This window comes from Alosa alosa, chromosome 9 (genome assembly GCF_017589495.1).
Source record: "Alosa alosa isolate M-15738 ecotype Scorff River chromosome 9, AALO_Geno_1.1, whole genome shotgun sequence".
Classification (NCBI taxonomy): Eukaryota; Metazoa; Chordata; class Actinopteri; order Clupeiformes; family Clupeidae; genus Alosa; species Alosa alosa.
In genome coordinates, this window is record NC_063197.1 from 188,166 (window position 1) to 205,921 (window position 17,756).

A 17,756-nucleotide genomic window follows, 5' to 3' on the forward strand; every position below is an offset into this window, starting at 1 on the left:
AACGGGATTTAATTGTGTGATTTATAAGCCTAGAATCTTAGATGTGTGCGACACACGATTAACAAGCAACGTTGTAACAGTAAATCAACTCAGTCGAATGTCTGCCGAATATCCAAAATCATTCTAATTTTACCGCACTCCACAGATTCACTAGTATAAGCATATTCTGAGTGACCTTGTTAGCTTCTAGGCACAAGCTAACCTAGGGAACACGTCACATCAGTTTTCCTAGCTAGGAGGAGGATGTACAGGAGTCACATTGAGTCTGATCAATAAAATTATACATTATATAAATGCTTATATGATTACATTTTATTTGCTGATGCAGATAAACACATACACAAGTGTGCTCGGAGCATTTCCTCCCAGACTGCCTTGTGAAAAGCAAGACTGGCATGACCAAGTTGAAAGTGTTGAATTTCTCTGTTGATGATTTCCAGTAATGTTTCCACGGATCTCGATGATCGACATGGTGTAATTGGTTACATGAATTGAACATGAATATCCTTATAAAAGACCTAATGGGACACATCAATATGTTTCTCTTATACTTCCAGTGAAGACACCCCCTCCGCACCCAGACCATGAATATGCTGCACTGCCTCCCTCACTTCAAGATCAACTTGAGGAAGCCCGCAAGACCATCGGTGATCAAGAACTTTTCATTTTAGAGCTTCAACAAAAACAGTTTTTGATTTCAAATTTTCAAGGTGACGATAAACAGATTTCATTTTATACAGGGTTCCCAGATTATGATACATTTAAAGCTGTGTTTATGGCCCAGAAACCTACTGCAGAAAATATGGTGGGATCATTATGAATCTATACAAAACCTTTACCATCATTATTGTTCATCTTACAAATCTACAAAACCTTAACCACCATTATTGTTCATCTTTATGAATCTATACAAAACCTTAACCAATATTATTGTTCATCTTTATGAAGCTATACAAAACCTTAACCACCATTATTGTTCATCTTTATGAAGCTATACAAAACCTTAACCACCATTATTGTTCATCTTTATGAAGCTATACAAAACCTTAACCACCATTATTGTTCATCTTTATGAATACAAAACCTTAGTCAATATTATTGTTCATCTTTACAAATCTATACAATATGCGAACTTGTATTGTTACCATAGCACCTTATCATGGTCAATGCATCACAGGATCAGTCCCTGTCAGACCTTATAATCACTTCTCATGCTCTTTAGATAGATAGATAGATAGATAGATAGATAGATACTTTATTGATCCCCGAGGGGAAATTCAAAATTCTTTACTTTTACATACCTGTGAGTGATTTGATTTTTTACATGTATGTGTGTATGTATAAACTACTGGATGTCTATCTGTCTAAAGAATAAAGTACAATTGTATTACACATGGATGATGTCCTTCATAACTATAATTTAATATACCGGAACCAGAACAGGCCACACATGCATATAGTTACTGGAAGTAAGAAATGCAGTGAAATTATGTCTGGTGTCAGCCTATTTGTGCATTTATGGGGGGCAAGGGCTGCATAAGAAAGGTGGGGGAGGATTGGGATTGGGGAGGGCACCAACAAGGAGCACCCAAGACCAACAGGGGCAAGGAAAATCTCCCCTACCAAGGAAGAAACCTTGGGCAGATCCACGGCTCAAGGGGCTAACCCAACTGCCAGGGTCTTGGTGTGTGTGTTGGGGGATGACAGGGGAGATGGGATAGTGTGCTGTGTATGTGGGGAGAGGGCAGTCGCAATATGTGTGTTGGAGAAGCTTCCCATGAGACAATGTGCTGTGTATTTGGGGGGGGTGCTGTAAGCATGTTGGGGATGTGTGTGAGAAGCTTCCTGATGAAATAATGTGCTGTGTATGTAGGGGAGAGGGGGGTGTACTGCAAGTATGGTGAAGGGACTTACTATTGCAAGCAGAGTACTGTATGTATGATGTATGTGAGTGATGACAGTGAAGATGTGTGTGTGGGCGGGAGGGGAGTGGAGCAGTGACTGTGTGTGTGTGTGGGTAGGTGGGGGCAGTGTGCTGTAAGTATGTAGAGGATGTGTGTTGGAGAAGATCCTGAAGACAATGTGCTGTGTATGTAGGGAGGGGGGGCAGTGTGCAGCAAGTATGTAGAGGAGGCGTACTGTAGCAAGCAGTGTGCTGTATGTATGTGAGGTGATGACAGTGATGATGTAAGTGTGTGTGTTTTTGTGTGTGTGTTGGGGATGGGGGGGGGGGCAGAAAGGCTAGGCAATCAAGGACATGGGTAGATAGATGGAGGAGAAATCAAAAATAATAAATAAAAAGTTCTATGGAGATGTGCAAAAGTTGGAGAAAGTCAGATGTGTGTGTGTGTGTGTGTGTGTGTGTGTGTGTTTTGACGTGTTATGAAATAAGAAAATAAATAAAAGGTCTGTAGCATAGGGAGAGGGATGTAAAAGTGCTAAAAGTCTTGTAGGTGTGTGTGTGTGGGGTGGGGGGGGGGTCATAAGTGCTGAGGAGTGAATGAGTGCAAAGTCAGTATAGTGTGAGTTCAGAGTTGGGAAATGTTTGAGAGTGCTGAGGAGTGAATGTGTGCAAAGTCAGTATAGTGTGAGTTCAGAGTTCGGATGGCCTGGGGATAAAAACTTTTCCTGAGTCTCTCAGTTATGGCTTTGTGACTACATAGGCGTCTTCTTGATTTCAGCGGTAGGAATAATCCATTGTTAGATGAGAAGAGTCCTTCAGAATCTTTTGGGCTCTTAGGAGTACTCTTCTGGAATAGATATCTTGTAGAGCAGGGAGTTGAGTTCTTATAGCACGCTCAGCTGAGCCACTACACTCTGCAGAGTACTACAATCTCTAACTGTGGAGTTCCCATACCAGGTGATGATGCTACCAGTTAGAACACTCTCAACCGCTGAAGTGTAGAAGGCCTTCATGATGGATGTAGAAACTTTGAATTTCCTTAGCTGACCTAAGGAAGTAGAGTCGTTGTCTGGACTTCTTCAGAACATATTGAGTGTTAACAGTCCATGTTAAGTCTTCAGTAATGTGGACACCAAGGTATTTAAAACTTGTGACTCTCTCTACAGGTTGCTGTAATCCACTACCATTTCCTTGGTTTTATTGATATTCAGTGTCAAGCTGTTAGATTGACACCACTGTGCCACCTCATCAACCTGATTCAAGTAGAGCTGTTCATTGTTGTTACTAATCAGGCCCAAGATCACTGTCATCTGCAAACTTGATGATGGAGGTATGACTACTGTTGGCTTTGCAGTCATGTGTGTAGATGTTGTACAGCAGTGGACTCAAAACACAGCCTTGGGGAGCACCAGTGCTGATGGTTAATGAGTCAGATGTCAGACCCCCCACTCTAACCACTTGTGAACGGTTGGTGAGGAAGTCAAATATCCAGTGACACAGGGTGGTGTTCAGTCCTAAGGCCTTCATCTTTGTGACCAAGGTGAGAGGTACTATCGTGTTGAATGCTGAACTAAAGTCAATGAACAGCATCCTCACATAATTCCCATTCCCCTCCTCCAGGTGAGTTAAGGTGGTGTGCATGAGGTTTGAGATGGCATCCTCTGTAGACCTGTTGGCTCTGTAAGCAAATTGAAGGGGGTCGAAGGAGGCAGGGAGGGATGAGCAGATAATGTTTTCCACAAGCTTCTCAAAACACTTCCTCACTGTAGACGTCAGGGCTACTGGGCGGTAGTCATTTAGACAAGATGGACTTTTGTTTTTTGGTACTGGAACAATAACAGACTGCTTGAGGCAAGTAGGAACTGTCTCTTGAGTCAATGATGTGTTAAAGATATAAGTGAACACAGGAGCTAACTGAGCAGCGCAGGATTTCAAAACCCTGTAAGAAATTCCATCCGGTCCAGCAGCTTTTCTACAATTTACCCTCCTAAAGGCATTGCTCACATCGACCTCAAAGACACAGAAAGGTGCATCCTCATTTGCTTCACATGCTGCAGCTAGTGCAAGATAGTCTGTGTTTTTCATGTCAAAGCGAGCATAAAAAGCATTAAGTTCATCAGGGAGGGCTTTACTCACATTCATCATAGGAGGGGACTTTCTTTCAAAGCCAGTGATGGTTCGGAGTCCTTTCCACACGCTGGATCACCCTCCAAGAAATCAGCTTCAATTCTGTCTCTATAGCGCCGCTTAGCATCTTTAATAGCTCTACGTAAACTATAAGATGCTGCTTTATAATCCGTCATATCCCCTGAAATAAGCCCAGCATTATAAGTCATGGTACGTGTCTTTAATGCCGTTCTCACTTCTCTATCCACCCATGGCTTCTGGTTAGGGAAGCTTCGGATCTTTACAGTTGGGATGATGGAATCAGTTAGCATATTGATGTAACTCAATGATGAGGCTTATGTGATACTACATCAACTACAGATAACATGGTAATAAGATAAAATAGACATGTTATTTTCAGTCAGACAGGGAAAGGTACATTGTTGATATAAACTCATAATGAACATTTAGCAAGCTGGTTTAACTGTGGCACTGCTATGCGAACTGAGCAGTTTGTCCTAGCACTATGCTACCTGTAAGCCATGTTGTAAGGTGCCTCATTTTCCGCACCAAGGGAAAATAGCTAGCCCTCGCAAATATGTGTGATGGGCTCCTATTAACTGTCGATTAAAGACGTGTTAGGTGTTAAATAAAATCTAACATAGTACAGACAGTCAACAACTCCATATCACAGCTAAGCTTACTACCCCTAGCTGCTACAAGCTAGCAGAAATTGAGGCAATTCTTACCTTCAATGCCGTGGATAAAACCTTCGATCCAGTTACTGTATCCCTTAATTAACACAGCCCGGGGGATGTTGCAGTCGGTCCTGGCCCACTGCGCCACATTTTGTATCGTTAATTCGGGCAGACAGGAAAGATTGGTGGTCCATCAAAAAGCTTGTTGTAAAAGGCATAAGTTGTTAGATTTAAGAAATAGGTTCGCTAGCTCTGTGTGTTATGAGTCCCATAGAACAACACTGCTGATCCACAAATGCGAAAACGAAAACTGTGTGTGCTGGTGATCCACAAATGCAAAATTAGATTTCACAAAGGCAATTTTCAGTTTTACAAATGCCATTTCATTTACAAATACACATCTACAATTGTGAAAACACGAATGCAAGTCAAGAAATATTTGTGGATGTCGCCATCTACTGGATTGCGATTTCTGTGTGCCGATGAATTAAAGTAGGCCTATTTACGTGGATTTGTGTGACTTTCATGTGAAGAACGTCTCAAAAACACGTAACTTTGGAAAGCGAAGAATGTGTGTGCTGGTGATCCACAAATGCAGATCACATTTCACAAATGAAATTTTCGGTTTTACAAATGGCATTTTATTTACAAATGCACATATATATATTTGTAAAAATCAACATACGATACAAATATTATTGAGACAAATTTAGCTCCATAATTTCTTCATAAGAACGATTGGTGAATGAGGCCCAATGTATCTTGGTAATGTTGAGGAGCTACAAGTGGAGTTGAGTATTTTTTGAGAATACTATTAGTGGCAGTGAAAATGGCTTCAAAACCACCCTAGTCAGGGGGAAAACTTGCAAAAGTTGAACCCCTTAAAAAAAATAGTATTTGAGGTTTTTGCATTTTTTTTTTAGGGCATGTAGTCAACATTTCTTGATGATAACATCAAATTTAGGCGGTGGCAAAATTTTTATTGGCAAATTTCCAAAATGGCCGCCACTGGAGACACTGAAAACCAAAAAAAATCATATTTCAGGGTCTAATAGATCAATTTTGATGGTTTTGATATTAAACTATAGGTTTTCTGGGGTGGTTAGTTCATTTATGCGGTAACTGGTTAGGTTCATATTTTAATTGTCAGGGTGATGGTCAATTTGGGCCCAAAATCCAATAAAAAGCCATTATAGTAGAGGTCCTGGGTAAGATTTGTATGCACTTCATTTAGCAGAAAATATCTCAACTTTTATAGACTAATATGACCCCACTGAACAACATGGTATGTGTGCCAAAATCTCTACCCGAGATGAAAGTGCTGAAAATGACCACAACAGATGACACTATTATCACACTACAGGTGAATGGGACTTTTTTTCCCCCTTTATAGATATCCCCATACATTTCTACCAGATTAATCTTCATATTAAGAGAAATACTTTTTGTATTACACTCTGCCTAAAAAATAAAATAAAATATGCAAATGAGGCAATATCTCATTAAATATGCATACATATAAACCCTTGAAGCTACATATTTTCTGAGGTGATCACAATGTTCACAGTGACCATAATTATAAGGTCTTAGAGTGTAAGCATTCTGATTTGAAATAAAGAAAATGGCTAAAAAACAGTCAACCTATTACATACAACTAGTGACATACATGAATTGCCAGTTATTTATTAACCTAAACTTTAAAAGCTTACATTTCCTACGTGTTCTAAATATTGCTGTCATCACACCAGCACCTCCAACTTTTTTTTCTCCAACAAAAGTTTACTTGGCAGCCATAGGGACCTAAGGTCATAGTAGAGCACATGGCTGTAAAGCAAGATGACTTGTGAGATCAAGAAAAGTAAGGAAATCTACTCTTTATTCTTTGTGTTGGCATGTGTCTTCTTATGTACCATTATCATGAGTTGTATTTGAATAATTATAATGAATTTGTATCAGTTTTATATTTAATTTGGTGTGTATTGTATCTACCTAGCTAGCTGCTAGTGTTTTTGTTTTGTTTTTTTGCAAAATGAGGAAAATGTCATCACCAGATTGTCTCAGACAAGTTGATGAAGTTACAATGTCTTCATGTCATGAAGTTATTCCTCACAAGGAACAGATAAGTTGGTACATACCAATTACTCATATTTGAAACCTTATTTTACAAAATTCCAAAAGATCTGGAGAAAGTGAGAGAACAACTTATGGATCTACATCACTGACACTGTCATCAGGTGACACAGATGCCTTTGTGTGCCTATTATACCACATAACAATTGTTCTGGCTCATCCGCAACTCAGGAGGGAAAAGATCAATATTACCACTTCATGATATCTGCATAGCGCTCACACAGTGTCTCCCAGCACTACATGTGCTGACTGGGTGTGATACAACCAGCAAAATATCAACCAAACTAGCAGCTCTGAACACTGTCCACAAACCAGACAACTCTTTTCTGGTTCCACAGCTAACAGAGTGCAACACAAATGGCAGAAACATTCTTGGTCAAATGTCTCAAACCATCAACGGACATGGAGACATTTGACGACCTGCACATTGCTGCGTTTGATAGTAATGCCCTTAAGATGGACTTTGATAGGGCCGCTTGCACCTCAACTAATGCAAGAAAACATATACAAAGAGCCTATTCAACAGCAGCTTTGGGTCCAAACACCATTTACAGACACCACCTTGATCTTAAATGCTTATGGTTTTGTAAGAAAGGGGAGTTTATTAGTCCTTGAGATTGTAATCTCAAAATCCTGAAGGTTTACCAGATCCCTTCTCGTGTGGCAAGTGTGCACACAAGAATGGGTGTCCCTGTCGGGTAGCTGGTATCCGTTACTGCAAATGCAAGGGAGGCTATAGTTGTAAAAATCCTATCACTGAATGAGGTCATCACAATCCCCATACCTAGACTCTGTTGTGAAAGTTTTACCTTGGAACACAGGGAATAAACCTGTTGTTTTGTATTTTTCACTTCAACGTTCCAATGATAATAGCAAGGTTGGATATAAACATAGTTTTTGCCCCCAGGCAACATTGTACCATTGCGGAATGAAAATCAATATTTTACAGATATGAAGTTATAATATATACAAATTATTATAGGAAATCATCGAAATCACTGTTATGTACCAGTTAAAAACTCCATAAATCTCCCCAAACATTCTCCGGTACGGTATACTCACACAACCACACGCACATATCCATGAGTTTGCACACTTATTGATGCACACTCATGCAAGTTACCTGCTCCTGACTTTCTGAAAATTTAGTAAGCAATTTGTCTCAAAAGAGAAACGCAGGGGTTAGGTAGGCCTATAGCAAATAGAGGTATCAGTCAGGCCTCAAACTCTAGGCTACAGGGTACAGGGTAGCAAGTCTGCAGCTTCACCGCAACATCAAAAAGCCATGGATGTTGGTATGATAGTCAGGGCACATACTCAACCATAGTGATGGCATTCTATAAAACTTCATGAAGCACACTCATGCACTTCACATATTCCCTACTAACAATATTTGGTATGGCCATATGCAAGTCCGTTATGGTTCAATGTTGCCTCCGGGCAACATGCGGTTTTTTGTAATTTCCTATGACGCCTACATTGATATGTTATGATATGATAAGTTGTTGATAATACACCGGTAAATTAATATATAATATTAATATTCCATAGAAATAATATAATAATGAATATTCCATAGAAAATGCTTGGGGTCATTTTTCACCCCACGTATGGAAAGTGTGGTGCTGATACAAAAAATGCAATTACTTAAAAATATACCAATTAGATACAAATCCAAATGGCCTCATGTCAAAGACAACCTATTTGAGGAATATATGGAAGATTAAACGATAACAATTTAAACTGACCAAGATATTGCAAAAAAACAACCGCTGGGATCATTTTTGACCCCATTTATGCATCCCTTGTTGCCATTTAATTTTCCATTCAATACAGCACAAAACACAATTAAAAATATTAAACCAGAATTATAGCTGCACTTTAGCGACATTGAGGATTAAAAACATTACACTCCGGATGACATCTCAACATCTTATCTGAAACCAATATCTGCTACCAGACGAATAAAGACATATCCCTGACTAACTTGCTTCAGAAGACAGCTGGACGGAAGTCCCGACCAAAGAATCACTTATAAGCTAACAACGTCTACAACAAACAACATACAGAAAAGTTGAAAAACGAGACCATGAGTTTGATAAAAAAAAAAAACTGTTTATCTTTATTGAGGCAATGGGACAGGCCTATGTACTGTATGTACAGATCCATGTTGCCCGTCTAAAAAAGCGTATTACTGTCACAGGTGCTACTAGTGAAATGGAATCGTGTAATTTTAGGAACGGTTCATATAGATTTTTGCAACTGGTGATTTTTTACTTGCTAGGACCCCATTGAGAGTGAGGAGTAGTTGTCATGGTTTTTTGGCCCCGCCCCCAACGCCATTTTGAACGTCAAGCCTCAAGCTGCCTCGGCTGTCACCGCGATAGATAGAGAAGCACAACGGAGATTTTGGTACTTTGTATTTCGCAATGCCTACAACATGCTGCGTGAAGAACTGCCACAGCAGGTCGAACGATCAACAGGGGAACAAGACTGGAGTTCGTTTTTTTTCGGTTCCCTTTATGGAAAAGGATGTATGGAGAGCAAGTTGCTGAGGTGACAAACAGACGTCGAATGGCCTGGGTAGCGGTGATGAGAAGAAGGGACATCACTTTCGACAACATTTCGAAGAGTATGCGAGTGTGTTCTCGGCATTTTCACTCGGGTAAGCTCTCAATATATTTCATAAAATGTGTTTATTTTGTTGACTGCTAAAGCTAGTCTATCTATCTGAAGAGTGTGTCCTTGTTAGGCTACTTAAACGTTACTCTGATATCGCTACTAACGTTAGCTATGATACTACGTTAGCCACCTTCTTGCTAGTGCTACTTTGTAACATAAACTGTAGCAGCAAAAATAAACTGCCAACTTTGTAACGTTGGCTGCACTACATACAAGATATTTTGAGATGGACATGATATTTAAGTTCGTCTCTGATGTGTTTGTTAGATGTGTTTGTCTCACAACACAGTGGTTCTCCTTGCTAACTTTGCCCACTTCCCTCACTTCCCTCTACTACTTGTCACCTTAATGTTCACCTTTGTTATGCCAGCTTACCTTTGTTTTTTGCCAATTACAGTAATGGGTTGTGTAATGGGTCTACCAGATGATGCATCATGTAAATTCACACCTTTCCATAATTACTCTACTTTAGGTGAACCATCCTATGAAATGCTGGAGAATCACCCTGACTGGAAGCCATCTTTGTTGTTGGGCCATGACGATGTTCAGATGACTGATGAGGCAAGGTTTCAGCGGAGCCTGAAGCGTAAGGTGGTGGCTGAGGATCTGTATGCTGAGCCACTGCAGGTGCAACCAAAGAACCTGGATGCTGAGCTGCCGCATCCAGAGGAGCTGGATGCTGAGCCGCCCCAGGTGCAACCAGAGGACATGGATGCTGAGCCGCTGCAAGAGCTTCCAGAGGACCTGGATGCTGAGCAGCCAGTCATGACCAGTGCAGAATGTGAATTCTGCACTTCGAAGCAAGCCCTGATCGTCAGTCTGTTGGAGGAGAACAGACAGCTGAAGGAGGAGCTTGAGGAATACAGGATGGATGAAAGGTTTCTGAGGGGTGATGATGAGAAAGTGAAGTACTACACTGGACTTCCTAACTTTGCAATTTTTCAGGCAATGTTGCTCAACATCCTACCATATATCCATCAAGGAAAGAGAAAGCTTACAGCATTCCAGTGCGACCTGTTGACCCTGATGCATCTCAGGTTAGACCTGCCTTTTCAACACCTCAGTCACCTGTTTCAAGTTCACAGAACAACAGTCGGTGTTGCTTTTCAACAGACTATTGAAGTGTTGTATCCCCGCCTGTCTCCAATTGTGCACTGGCCAAGCAGAGACTGTTTGATGGTTAGTATGCCCCACCAGTTCATCGAATCATTTGGAAAGCATGTTGCTGCAATTGTGGATTGTTTCGAAATTTTCATTGAAAAACCGTCTAATCTTCATGCAAGAGCCCAGACTTTCTCCCAGTACAAACACCACCACACTATGAAATACCTTATTGTCATCACACCACAGGGTTTCATTTAATTTGTCTCAAAGGGATGGGGTGGGCGAACTAGTGACAAACATCTGACTGAGAATTGTGGTTTCCTAGATAAACTGTTACCAGGTGTCATTGTGTTAGCAGATCGAGGGTTTAACATCAGGGAAAGTGTGGGAATGATGTGTGCTGAGGTGAAGATACCTGCTTTCACAAGGGGTCGTGCACAGCTTGATGGGGGGAGTGAGGAAGAAAACAAGATGAGAAGGTAAAAAGTTGATATTATGTTATTGCTAAAGTAAAGTTGGCAAAGCCAAGGAGCGTTAGTGGGGAGGGTGTCCACAAGCCCCACTGCAGGATGCTGATGCTTGGGAGGTAGGTTGTTTTGTGAAGTGTTTTGCCACTAGTTCTGGGAGACACACCTCAGTAAAGAACTCCTGAGCCTTCTGTAGACGTGGCTCCCAAAATGCTCGGTCTTGGAAAATGTGCAGAATCGCACAGTCCCTCTTTGTCCAGACAACAAAGTCACAGTACATCCTCTCTGTGACAAACATTTGTGTCTGGACCTGGCTGTAGTATGGATGACTTGTTTTCAGATGCATCTGCCCTTTCTGATACAGAGGGAAGCTGCTGTCGTTGGAGGAGCATGCATCAAGAATGGTGCTGTCCTTGTATTTCGCAGGACACTTGATCTCAATGCAGCCTTTTCCACAGCAAGTGCACTCCACAATTGCATCTGGTGATGCTCCTACTTGTGGAAATGCAGGATTTACAAAAAACCCACAGGTCTGCACCTCCTGGTTGTGGTGTTTTTGGTTGGTCCTGGAAATGTATTCCTGCCTCGCCCTCTCCTCCTGTTTGATGCCCCAAGTGGTGGCCCCCGTTCCTGGGCCGCGCTGAGGGTAGCAGACTCTCTTCACAGTAGACAGGGCTGGTGAGTGGATGTCGGTGGCATAAACACTGTGCATGGAGGAGGCTGTAATTCTCCCAGCTCGTGCCGCAAACCACAGCGAGGATGTGTGCTGCCCCCTTGTCCTTTGCTCGATCTGTGCTGCCTGTATGTCTGTAATATTAGCAATGCCTCCTAATGCCTGGCAGTGCTGGCGCAGAGCTGAGAAATCGGAGGTGTCAAGTGTGCGTGTACCATGCAGATTTGCCAGGGACTTCAAGTCTCTGATGGGGAGAGTGGGGTCACGGTATTCATCACAGTACCTTGGCGTCACACTGAGAACAACTGACCTTGTGCCTGTTCTGTGTATGTCACTGTAGATCGTGTCCATGTCTTCTGATGTTGGTGCTGGGGTCAGAGTTGTAGCTTTGGTTGCACGTGTTCTGAAAGCACGTCTGCTGTGGCTCTCACCATCGATGACGCTGTTCAAGGACCGGCGTTTGGCTGCAGCTGATGTGAAGTCTATCTTGTGACCAACCTCTGGATGGACTTTGTTGATGTTGCCTGGTAACATCCAGTAGGCTGGTTCATCAGTCACTGTGGCCTGTTCCTTTAGTCGCACTGATGCCTCTACCTTGAAAAGAAGGGCCCCAACATGTGTGCAAGACTCAGCAACACCAGCCATGCAGGTGCAGTGAGCAGACACCACCTCCCCAGAAGGTGCAAGAATGACCCACGGTGTCAGAGGAGGTTGAGTGAGGCGCTGTGAATGCATGACCTGTAAAAAGATTAAATAAAGTAAAAGTACGTATGACTTCAGCAAGGTGATCTTAAGTTTCGTTCTGCTTACAGTATCTCACTGCCACTGCAACGCCTTTGAATGCAATCCGCTGCCCTGTTTACAAATGCTACAGCGGACTTAAACTGCCACCTTGTGGCGATAAGTTGTAATACATTTCACGCAGCTGCATGAATCACGGAAAGCGTGAATGAAGTGGCCACTTCTAAATGGGACCCACTGTGTGTGGTAACAGTCAATACATTGTTTCAAATGTGCTTCATAAACATACAATATTGCACTACAAAAACGGTGTCCGGGAGATTCCCGAAGCGTCTGGGGGATTTGGCAAACCTTCTGCCTAACCAACTCCATGATATTTTCCCTACTTCAACATCACACTAATAGCAGCAAGTAGGCTATGAATCAGAAAACGAACACAATTCTACACATATTTACAAGCAAAAATACAGAGTTGCTCTCAAAGTTGCAGAAGACGTTTACTGTCCAACGTTTATGAAACAATGCTAGGCTAATGTAACAGTGTAGTTAGTAGCATGTAGCATTTGACGTTAGAGTTAGCTAGTTTTAGCTCCTTACCTTAGCAAGTACCACGGTGTTCTCACAGCCTCCAGGCTTGTAGATCTGCAGGTCTTGCACCCATCCACAGCAGAACTGTTCATGGCGTTCCAGGGACTTGTAGCATTTGAACTGCTGCTTGGTGTAATAGCTCACACCATACACAAGGTAATTAACCATGTCCATGTAAGTACAAGGTGGTAGAGCATTCATGTCACGGCTCCATTCTCCAGCTGACAGCTCATAAGGGTCGATCTGGTTTATTCCACAAAGTTTCTCTAAATACCGCTGCTTTGCTGTGGCATTCAGCTTCTCCCTGTACATTCTCTTTGTGTTCGTCTTCTCCTTGTCCATGTCTAATTGATGTAAACTAAAATATTTATCTCACTGTGTATCGCTTATCGATGCTGTCTTCACTTCTCCCGCTGTGTCTGCCGCAAATTACCATGAAACCGGATTTCTTGCCGTTCAAAATGGCGGCTTCTCCCAAAACTACAGGAAAAGATCACGTGATCTGACGTAGCTCCTCACTCTCAATAGAATACAAAACAACCTGTTTCCAATTTTTTTCTTAATTTTTAGTGCCAAAATTCAAGATGGCGGACAATATGCAGAAAAATAATATAAAGGCTTAAAGTGGTCAACTTTTTGATAAATGGCCTATACCCTAATAAGGTAGACAAGTGAGATACAGACTATTCTCAAAAGATGTATTGCATCATTTGCCAAGAAATTTGGAGAAAAAAATGGAAAAAAGAAAAAAAACTTGTTTCATTATTGAAGAGTTCAACAAAACATTGTCATTGTCACTCAAGTATTTATCCTCACTGTCACTGTCTTTTTTAATATTGGTGCACACCTCCTCAGAGCCTTCACACCTGCAAAGTTGTGTGAATGGTAAGTTGTTACTCTTGCAAGAACACCTTCTACTGCATTGGCTGGTAAGACAACAGCACTTCACAAGCTACACAACAGCCTCTGGTGCTGGTGGAAGTTTTGACATTTGGTGCGAATCTAATAATTTAAATGGTATTTATTAGCCTGGGAAAAACCCAGACGTACTTCCGGCAAATTCGAGATTTGCTCTGAAAGTCCGTCTGGCCAAGAACCCATTCTAGCCTATTTCCAATTTTTCTAGATCTAGGCACCAATCAGAAACCTTGAGGCGGGCTTTACATGATGACGATAGAGCACCCTGTGGAAGAAGCCGGGTTTAAAAAAAAACAAAAAACATCAACGATGGCTGCTGCCGCTTGTTTGAAGCTGCCATCACGTTGGTTTAAGACAGGGAGTTAGAAGTTTCACAACTGCTTCCTTATGTTGGAATATGCAACATTGTACAAACATGTAAGGGATACCTATGTGATATCTACAACAGTGGTAGGCTACTGAAAACGGTTTTATATTCTGTTCATTTATAGGCCAACAGTAGCTGGACACGTAGCCGACAGAAAACACATAGTTTTGAATTGGTGTGCTATGCGAGCATCAACTCAAATCGAATGCTACACTTAAGTGTTTGCCTTGAAACAATTCTGGCATAATAGCTTTGAAGATTTCAGTTTCTCGTCCCCCATTCCTGCTTTATACTGTAGCGTCGGTGGATGTACATGTCTAACGTTGAATGAGTGTCTCCCAGAATGCAGTGCGAGTGAATGCTAGAATGTGTAATGTCGGTTATGATAGTTGTAGTTAACGTTTACCATGTTGTGTATTTGTTAGCGTGTTAGTCTCTTTGGTTGTACCTCATGTGTTTATCCTCGTGTTGATGTGTGTGGTAAACCCTTATTGTGTGTTACATGTGCGGCTGAGACTACCCCTGTGTTGCCCTATGTAGTTATCCGTATATCTGAGTCCGAGTGTTCCTGTTCCAATAAATGGCCGTCCTGGCCAAAGGTGAATCTTGTCTGAGGGTGAGATCGTTACAATACTTTATATGTCCCGGCCAGCCAAAACAAAATGCTCGTTTGAACGTGAACAGTTTTGTTCAGAGCTGAAAATGCAATTGTGTTTGACAGAGGGCAGATGTAAATTGCTAGTGATATAATATAAGCTTTCAGTGTGGTAGGATGTCTTTGTAAATTAGCCTACGTTTAATTAAAAAGTGGTTAATTCTTCCTGCAACCAGACAGTGTTGCAAATTGTGTGTTTCCATCACTCTGTCTCTTTCGTTACTCTGATTGGTTTTTGGCCTCTCATAGAGCATCACAGTCCCGCCCCTCCTCCGAGAGAGCTTAGTTTCCAGAAGTAAAATTCCCATTCATTTCTCCCATTGACGTTTTTGGAAAAATCTGTATCTAAAGAGTTTTAGAGCATGTCTTAGGCTAATCCGCTACGCCGTAACTCATAAGCATACAAAATATCATTTCGAGTGAAAAAACGAAGAGAAAGTCCAAAAAAAAGGTACAAGACTGCATGTGTACATATTTTCATTTCCGAGCGAAGGAACTATAATCATAGCTATAGGCAGTAAAAGACTCCGCCATCTTTGTCAATAATTTTCGCTGATAAAGTTTCAAACTATGATCTTAACAGCCTTTCCACCAATCAGAGGCATCATTGTGGGATTGTTCAGGATTGTGGGTAATGAAGTACTTATCCAAGACATCGTGAATAAAAGACATTTATCTCAAAACGAGGTTAGTGCCCCGTGAACTTTTGGCGTCTATATGAGCATACACAATCGCTTAGTACAGCCGTAGCTGGTTTTGAGTCTACCATGTGCAGTCACGGGCACCTTAATACCACCCGAGGCCCCTGGGCTATATGTTTTTTAAGGCCTCCAGAGTAGGCTAATGACGCCGCGAATACGGACACGCCGTTTATTATTATTGATTATCATTATTATTATTAGGAGGCCCCTCATTGGTCGAGGCCCCTGGGCTGAAGCCCAGGTAAGCCCCTGCATTAAGGCGCCAGTGTGTGCAGTTAAGTTTTTATGGCTTATACCCGAATTGTCAATGGAGAAATTGCATTGAATTCTTACTTCCGGAAACTCCTGTGGGCGGGACTGTGATGCTCTGTTGCGTCCGAGGCATTTTGATCGGCGTCCGTTTGGGAACGCCCTTTGGAAATGGGCTGTGAACGAACCTTCCCCAGACCCACTCTCTTTTTTTTTTTATATATATATTTTTTTTTTGGGCTTTTTATGCTAATTAGATAGGATAGTGGAGATTGACAGGAAGTGAGTGGGAGAGAGAGTCGGGGTGGGATCCGGAAAGGACCACGGGGCGGGAATTGAACCCGGGTTGCCGGAGTACGGTGCAGGTGGCCCAGCCAGTCGCGCCACTGCTGGGGCCCCTAGACACACTCTCAGTTACGACTGAGAAGGGTCTGGTTTCAACCGGGCTAGGTATTTATAATTATTTGAAGTAAACTGAACTCCCCTGATTCATTACTCTATATCGTTTTGTAAGTTATTTAGCTTTTTTGTTTTGATGTTCTGTTTTGTTTCGTTTTTTTCCTTTACTGTACTGGAAAGTATGTACATTGTGACCAAGAACAACTTTGTTATGTAGGTGATCCAACTTGAAAACTCACAATAAAAATTAAATTACAAAAAAAAAGAATTGAAAATAATGATTATATAAATTAAAATCCATTTCCTTACTCATAATATAAACACGCCAAATGCAAATCAGCTTTAACTAGCAAACAAATGAACAACAATCATGCAAGTTAAGAACATGATAATTACAAAACCTTATCATTAAAAAGTTTTCAAGTTAACTTATGACTAAATCCTATATTAGATTAGATTCAACTTTATTGTCATTGTGCAGAGTACAAGTACAAACAGTGCCATTCAGACCTCCATGGGGCCTTAGACAAAATCCTGCTAAGGGGCCCTCTTGAGGGACACCTCAGTGCTCCCAATACCCACCCCATTTAGGATGTCTATGGAAGTTACCAAATATAGTGTTTTCCCCATAAAGAACCTTCACCGCTATAAATGCCCAGTTTTAGGGTCTGGGCTGTTTGCTTTTGATTCTTGCTATACATATCCCCTTACAAAAAATAACTGCCATTTTTTTCGAAGTACAGTTCAGTTATAGTAGGCTACAGTGCAGTAGCCTAATTTTTTCATGTCCAAATTACTGCATTTCTGTAGTAAATTACAATACTATGCAGTACAATGCAATTTTTGTGTGTCCAAAATACTGCATTCCCTGCATAAGAACTGTAAATATTTCCTCCAAAACTGCAGTTTTGATACTCAGAAATCTGCAGTTTGACACTTGAAGTAATGCAGCTATTTTTTTTTTGTAAGGGTCTGGTTGTGCTAGTAGCCTACTAGCTGAGGCTGACTGTTTTCACCTGTGTGTCTCGATCGATCGATAGATACTTTATTGATCCCCAGGGGGAAATTCACGGTCTCAGTAGCATACAGATATCACACACAACATGCACTTACAGCAGAAAAAGTAATATACATATAAAAAACTCCACTGTACACAGTAGAAGATAAACATGATACTAAAATACTAAATATACTATATAAACTAAATCAAATATCAACATAGTGTGCTTAAGGATGATCAAGCATGACAGGGCAAGGACTGAACCTGTAATTCAGTGTGCATTAAGGTGCTCTATAATAGTGAGTGAGTGGCAACCACAGCTGCCAGAACTTTACTGTAAGAAATATGGTGACAATGTAAAGGACATTACGGTAA

The 17,756-nt window shown here is 41.4% G+C and overlaps 1 protein-coding gene across 1 annotated transcript; it reads left to right on the top strand.

Moving 5' to 3' along the window:
- The first annotated feature begins 9,930 nt into the window (after positions 1-9,930).
- On the top strand, positions 9,931-11,106 carry LOC125300190. The gene is given in 1 exon segment (XM_048251889.1): positions 9,931-11,106. A coding segment is annotated over 1 exon segment (1,176 nt).
- The last annotated feature ends 6,650 nt before the right edge of the window (positions 11,107-17,756 follow it).